This window comes from Malania oleifera, chromosome 6, assembly GCF_029873635.1.
Source record: "Malania oleifera isolate guangnan ecotype guangnan chromosome 6, ASM2987363v1, whole genome shotgun sequence".
Lineage (NCBI taxonomy): Eukaryota > Viridiplantae > Streptophyta > Magnoliopsida > Santalales > Ximeniaceae > Malania > Malania oleifera.
This window is the reverse complement of record NC_080422.1, coordinates 37753502-37761230: the sequence shown is the minus strand read 5'-3', so window position 1 is coordinate 37761230 and position 7729 is coordinate 37753502. Positions and strand designations below refer to the sequence as shown.

Here is a 7729-nt window from a genome sequence, read left to right as displayed (position 1 = left end):
ATGGCAAAACTGAAAATAAAGGAGAACCACTGCCCTCTACTGTTCTATTTATGGGAGCGGACATGGACAACACTGTGTAGCTCTGTTTGTATCGGAGGAAGCGTCTTCTAGGGTTTTCTCTGAATCCATCAAGTTGCCGATATGAAGCTCACCGTTAAGACTCTGAAGGGCAGCCATTTCGAAATTAGGGTTCAGCCCACTGACACCGTGAGTCTTTCCTTCATTTCTCCTCTTAGTTTTGGATCATAATGTGTCACGATGTTGCTGGTCTAGTACAAATATTTCTAGAGAACAGCTTCTTCTTTTTTGTTTGGCTGCTGAGAAAAATGAAGGTAATAGAAGAAAATTTTGGGTCTTCTGTTTTTGGGTTGCTTTGGTTTAGAAATTGCGTCGGCTTAAAATAATAGCTCTTAAGGCTGTATTTGGTTCTCCGAGGAAAAGATTGGTTTTGATTATTCTTTGTATGCGTATAACGCGTGTGACAATTATTGCTTATTCTAGTCGAAAGGGGAATCCCGCTTATAGCTGTGTGATTATATTTGCTATATATGTTGGTCATACAAAATGATACAAGCTGTGAGAGGCAAGTTCGCTGAACTTCTTTCCTCGTTTTAATAAGTTTATGAGGAAATTATTCGGAAATTCTCATCCAGAAATGCAATGCTTCTGAAGGAGCTTCATGTTTCCTGCTGGGAAAGAATCGCATCATGGGATATCTGCAGCTGCCTTGCCAACGCCTCCCTCTTATAGGATTTGAATTTGAAACTTTTATCCATTTTTTTTGATGGGCAGCTGAGTTTAGTATCAATGGCATTTAATGGTGAAAACGTTTAGACTTATAGGCCGTAGCCATACTTAATAATGTGGTACAATAGCTTCACAATGAGAGCTTATAAATGCCTTATTTTAATTATTTTGGCTAAGGTGGTTGTGCAATTCTTTTTTTTTTTTCTTTCCCCCATGAAAACAGATTTTACATTTTGATTAACTAAATTGTTGGCTGGGCTTGGGCATTGTTTTGTTTGTGCGGTGGTTTCATAGTCTTGCATCTTACTTCTATTAGCTCATGTTTGAGCTTTGGCTGAAATATGAAGCATAATGATTGGATGAAATCCATGCCAAACTGAGCTAAGCTATATGTTCTTTCCTCTAAATCTTGTCATCGAGCCTGTTGTTAGCTTGCCCTTATGCTTGGGGCCACAAATGAAACAAGCCTCTCATGAGTAGTTCAGGATTTGGCTTGACAAAAGCTTGTTCTGGCTCATTTATGTTATAAATGAATGATTTCCAGGACTAATTTTGAGGCTTGCTTAATAGACGAGCCGAATCTGAACATGAACAAGCTGGTCTCATTTCAGTACGTGAGCGGCTTGGTTGGGCTTGTTTCATAACCTTGGATTAGGCTTGTTTGTGGTCTAGTGTTTAATGGGGTTGAATTAGGCTTGCTAAATTGTAGTGGGCTTAGAAGTAGAGGTTGTTTAGGTGTAGGCTTATTTAGTCCAAACTTGTTAACCTGAATTTAGTGATAGGGCTAGTGCCGAAGGCCAATAGGATGGATTGGTGGGGCAAAGAAACCCTAAGACAGTACTAGTAAGAGCCTTTTTGCACCTTTTGTCCAATAAAACCCTAAAAGCTTTTTGCCTCTTACACTGTGAGAGTCAAAAAGAATGAAACTATTTGTGAGCATATTGGTAGATTGACTCATTAAGGGCTTGTGAGCTTGTTCATCTACATAATAGACATGTTTGAGCGTTGTAGAGCTTGTATCGGCTCAACTTGTTTGCAGCCTTACTTATGCTATGTCCACTGTCTTAAATTTCCATATAGTTCAACTTTTCATCCAAAGTTTTGCTTTTTACCACCTCTAAAGTTGAAATGATTGTCAATTCCTCTTGTACAGAATTTTTGTTGAAATTTCCATGAAGAAAAAAAATTATCAATATCTTTAAATCTTAGCAAAATTTGTTGAAAATTTGACCATGGAAGAAAACTTCATGAAAATTGACATTTGAGATCCAAAACCCAAATTCAGAATTCTCTCTACCAAATCTTATTTTCTATTGAAAATAAAATTATTACCAAAGGTAATGAATTATATTGTTTAGTCATCAAATTTTTTTTTTCAAAATTGAACTTAGATATTATACGAAATTGTATTCGACTTTTAATATCAAACTTAGCTTTATTCCCAAACTAATATCTAACTAAATTATAATTTCACTTGTATTAATTTAATATGTTTAGTATGTTTAATATGGTTCTTGTCTCACAGTTATGGCACCTTATACACCACATGCTTGTCATTGATGTGTTTTAAAAAATATTTTAGGTCTAAATCTTGCATTATTATGTGTATTAACAATTTATAGACTTCTTAAAAAATTCTATGCTTTACCACAACTTTTCATAAATTTTAAAATAAAAATAAAAATTGACATTGACATTGAAATTCTTGTACTTTTGAAGCCTAAAATTTTAGTCAAAATAAATTTTTTTCTAAAAAAAACTTTGATTATGCCTGACTGATTTTGCTTTTCAACTGTAGTCTAAAATCTAAATCAGATCTACAGCCTGTTGTTCAGCCTTCTTCCTTGGAGGTGGATTGTATGTCATTGTTTTAAGTTCCATCAATTAAAACTGTGCGAAATATAATCGTGTGGCTATAAAGTTGAAATGCTCAGTTTAGCTAAAATCAATTTAATGATTTATGCTAAAATAGATTAATACAAAAAGAAAAAAAGGAGAGCCCATAATCACATGATTGCCATTAGTCATTGGCATGTTGTGGCTGTGTTATATTATATATGTTGGATGTTGAAATGAGCTTGGCAATCCTGAAAGTCTGCCAAACAAGGTAGGTACTCATCTGGAATCTTAATAATTTGTGATGACACATTTTGCTTGCATTTGAAGATGATTTTGAGAGAAATAAGAGGCTCAACTTTATTTTATTTTATTTTATTCTACTTCTTTTTTTTGGGTGGGGGAAAGGAAAATGGAAGGAGATAGGAAGGAGTAGAAGCATCTAGATGGGGATAGAGTTACATGTCTATTATATGTATAGTTTTGTTCTCCCATATTTGACACCTTTGTGTCCTATTCTTTGAGAACTTACTCTACTGGTGGATTCACATCGGAAGTTTGTGAGTCTTGTTCTTAGCCACATAACATAAATTGTCGTAACTATGACTTCTCCTAGTGAAGAGATTTTTATTTTATTTTTTATTTTTATTTTTTTTGGGAATTTGGATCCAAAAATTGATTTTTGCTTTGCTTGAATTTGATTGAGCTCTCCTGGTTCTGTGTTTGGTTTGAGGGGGAGGGAAAGAGAAGCTTTTACGCTGAGTTCATAAATGACGAGAAGAGAGTAAAGAGAGATGGTCAAAAATTGTTTTTCTTTTTGAAAGTGGACAGTTTTAATGAGTACAAGACTACAAGGTATAAGTGTCACTTTCAAAATTTTAATATTTTCCTCTCTTTTTTGCCCTTTTCCTTTCTCTTCCCAAAAAAACGGAGGAAAATAGTGAACTTTTCTTGTTTTCTGTTCCTTTCCTTTTTTTTTTTCTTTTGTGTTCTTTTCCTTTCTTCATTCATCTACCTAACTAAACTAGAGCAAATGTTACATAACAAGACATGAATTTCATTTTTCTTTGATTTTGAGGAATGTGTTGGGCATCAATTATATGTTTGTATTGATAACTCCATTTATGGTTTGAGATGAAACATAATGGCATAAATAGTATCTTTGATACTTGGATGCTGCACTACCTGGAGTACCCGTGTCCAGAACTTGGTATGGGACATGAGTACCAATTATGGAAAAAAGCCTGTAGAACATGGTTAAGTCCAACTATTATCCATGCAGGCACACCTTAGCCCATGTTTGCTATTGAAAAAAAATGATGTAGTATGCTATAAAGTTTATGAGAGGGGGGAAGTGGTAATCCTCTCAATGCTTATGCTTTTATCGGGAGTATAAGTCAGAGAGAGAGAGAGAGAGAGAGATTTATCAGGAGGATAAGCCAGAGAGAGAGAGAGTGTGTGTGTGTGGTGTGTGGTTGCTGCAGTCCAGCTTGCCGAGTCCCATTCTTCCATATAGACAGTATGGGACAATATGTCTGCAAAATTCTACTTGAATGTGTGGTTACTTTGTTATAGTTTAATTAAATTGGCAGCAAAATTTTATGAAATCCAAGTTTAGAAAAGCAGCTTACATGTTCTGAACACCTCTGTATAGGAATTGTGCTCATGTTATATACACCATACCATCATACATACTATTGTAAAATTTTTTAGAACTTGATGACATGCAAATGCATGGATCACTTGTTTTAGGGACACATTTATTTTTTTAAAAAGAACTTTAGGAAAGTTATAATTGGAGTCCTTAAGGAGATTGTAAATGCTTGGTCCATGTATGAAAGCAATAGATGTGGGACTAAAGAGGGTACCAATCTATGCATCTTAACTCAGTATAGTGGATTTTTAAGTTTGTAAAACTTGTTTCTACATATGTATTTCCTGTTTTGTATAATCATTTTTCTAAGTGGGCAATGACTTTGATGCCATGATATATTTGAAATAGTGTATTAAGTTTTATGTTTATATTGCCTGTGACTTTACTTATTTATGACTTGGAGCAAAATAAATATAGCATAAATAGCATGTTTTGAATTATGACGACTTATTTAGATGATTGATTGAACTGTAATTTCATTTAAGGTCATGGCCGTTAAAAAACATATTGAAGATGTACAAGGAAAAGACAACTATCCATGTGGACAACAATTATTGATTCACAATGGGAAGGTTTTGAAAGACGAAAGTACATTAGTAGAGAACAAGGTTTCTGAAGATGGTTTTCTTGTTGTCATGCTTAGCAAGGTAATTTTGTTATATTTACTTGTTTATTTTTCTGAATTTATCGTGTTATCATTTTTGATTTTGTCAACTCATTTTAACATGACTTCTTACAAACATTGAGAGCTTATTTGCTAATTTTAGCCTAGGTTTCCTTTTTCTGTTATTTTGTTGGCCATTGCCCATGCAGAACTTATCCTTTGAAGAATGCTTGTTCATTATATTGAATTTGGAAAGGCTTTATTATTGGAACCATGCATTATGAACTGCAAGGACCATATTACATAATTTGTATTCTCTAACCTTTGCATAGACCTAAGCATGGACTGGTTGGTCTGGCCTGAAAATAGGTGGCTATGGGCAAAGGCATGAGCCTCAGCCAAGGTATATTAATTAAATATATAAAAAATGTATTCTCCTCTTATGTGTTACATATATGTATTATATGTATATTTTTTTGAGGGTGAACGGCGTTTTAGTTATATTGTTTTATTTTATTGTCTTTTGTAGAGCTTGTGAAGCTATTGTTAATATAACAATTCTAGGGGCCTTTGGTGTCATTGTCAAAAAATTATGGAAACAAAAACTGAAAGCCAAAACTATAAACTAAAAAATGAAAGCTAGAAACATGTTAGATTAATATTTTCAAAACTAAAATAAATTAGAAACACAAACAAACTCATATTTGTTATTGTCCTTGAGCAGTAACAATTAAAAATATGATTAAAAATAATAAAAATACAAAAGAGTAAAAATATTAAAATAAAAAATAGAAAATAGTTATGGTTATTTATTTAATTATTACATTTTAAAACTCACTTTTAGTGCTCCAAGAACAACCCTATTGTACATGACAATTGAAAAATAGTAAAAATGATTTTTTGAATGACTTTTATTATGTTTGTCTAAAATTTTTAGAAATTTTATGTATATTTTTTATTTAGTTATATTTTAATTCACATGGTCATTTTATTTAATTTTGTTAAAAAAATTATATAAAATGAATGATTTAATCCATAAAAATCAGTTTTGGGTATTAATTTAGCAACTACGACAACTACGAGAGATAGGATGTCAAAAAATCCATCTTCAGGTGTATGCTCGAAAGATGGATCCTTATGCTAAGAATCAGAAGCTGCTGATTCATATATTCCATGATAGTCTTGCTAGCCTAGCTTTGAAGTAGTACACTTGACTCAACAAAAATCGAGTTCTTTATTGGTGGAATTTGGCCAATTTGTTCTTGAAACAGTGCCAGTTAAATGCTGAGATTTTCATAAATTGAATAAGTCTTTAGAATATGCAGAAGAACTCAGAAACCTTTAAGGAATATGCGATGGAGGATGCTCGCTGCTCAAGTAAATCTACCATTGTTAGATACCATAATGGTCAGCACTTTCATGGGAACATTGAAAGGTGTCTACTTTGACAAATTGCTTCCACAAATTCTATCCAAATTTCCAACAGTTGTGAATGCACCACTTTGAAGAAAAATAAAAATAAAGAAGTAAACACAGTTTCTAAGGACAAGGCATAGAATTGAAATCCAACTCAAGCTATTTGCTACTGTGCTACCCAGCCTATCTTCAACTTACAAAATCCAAATTAAGCTAATCCTAAACGAGACTAAGAAAGGTAATTCATTACTCTTCAAATTACCTTTCTTGAACCATGCCATTAGCTACTAGCTTAAATGAAAAACAGGGTAGGATACAAAATTCTATGATCGAAATCAAAATTTTGAATATCATATGAATGCACCTGGCCATGCCACCAAAAATTATCTAGCTCTGAAGCACCAAATTCAAGATTGAATTGATGCTAATATCTTGAAATTTTAGCAAGTCAAAAAATACTTCAAATCCCAATGTGAAAACCAGTGACCTAAACAAGGTGTTGTCATAACCATGTTTTAAAATCCAGATTCAGGGTTGTTTGGACTGGGGGGTCGAATCTGTGATGTTAGCTAATATGCATGTATATCTCTATATTACAAAAATAATATTGCACTGATTCTGAATAAATATTGAAAAATGTTGATTTAATGACTTATATCTGCCAATTAATGCCAAAATTATTCATAAAATTTGTACTACTTTTCTTATTTCTTTGTAAAACATTCTATAAGAAAATTATTATTATTTATTTACTTATATTATTGTTAGTCCAGCAAATTTATTTTTTGCCAGTGTGCTTGCTGTCTTAGTGTTTGTATGTATTTCTTGTTCTATACATATATTATTTACCCACGAACAATCTGAAAACTGCAAGTGGTGCAATGGTAAGCCACTGAATTAGTCTCCAGAGAGGTCCTGTGTTTGCATTTAGCTTCAGCATGTCATGATGCAGTTTTTTTTATAAAAATAAATTTTAGGCAAGGGTTGGGTGACCCGCCTTTGAACCCATTTAAGACTGTTCCATGCCAGTTCAGACCTGATTGTCTGTGTCAAAGTCAGTTTGGGCCTTTTCTGGTTCTGAGCCTGGCCTGGTGACCGTTTCTGGATGAATACAGACTGATTGGTTCGGTTGATCTGCCTTTGAATCCGGTTAAGACTGTTTCATGCCAGTTTGGACTGGATCGTATGTGTCAAAGTCATTTCGGACCATTTCTGGTTCTGTGACAGGCCTGGTGACCGTTTCTGGTTGAATCTGGTCTGATTGGTTGGTTGACCAGCCTTTGAACCCAGTTAAGACCGTTTCATGCCAGTTTGGACCGGATCGTCTGTGTCAAGGTCAGTTTGGACTATTTTTGGTTCTGAGACTGGCCTGGTGACTGTTTCTGGTTGAATCTGGTCTGATTGGCTGTTCTGGTCTGGTTGTCAGAACATGCCCATAGCCTGTTTCTTTACCTTACCGCAATGAAAGCAGA

The 7729-nt window shown here is 33.8% G+C and overlaps 1 protein-coding gene across 4 annotated transcripts in view; it reads left to right on the top strand.

Moving 5' to 3' along the window:
• Window positions 1-7729, top strand: part of LOC131157057 (ubiquitin receptor RAD23b-like) — a 29618-nt gene continuing 21889 nt past the window's right edge. For 2 of the 4 annotated variants that reach the window (XM_058110913.1, XM_058110917.1), the window contains exons 1-2: window positions 56-207; window positions 4723-4884. In XM_058110913.1, coding sequence (XP_057966896.1) covers window positions 142-207; window positions 4723-4884 — 228 coding nt within the window. In that variant the 5' untranslated portion in view covers window positions 56-141. Of the gene's footprint in view, window positions 208-4722; window positions 4885-7729 lie in introns of all 4 variants that reach the window. The other 2 variants (XM_058110915.1, XM_058110916.1) reach the window with 2 other exon arrangements.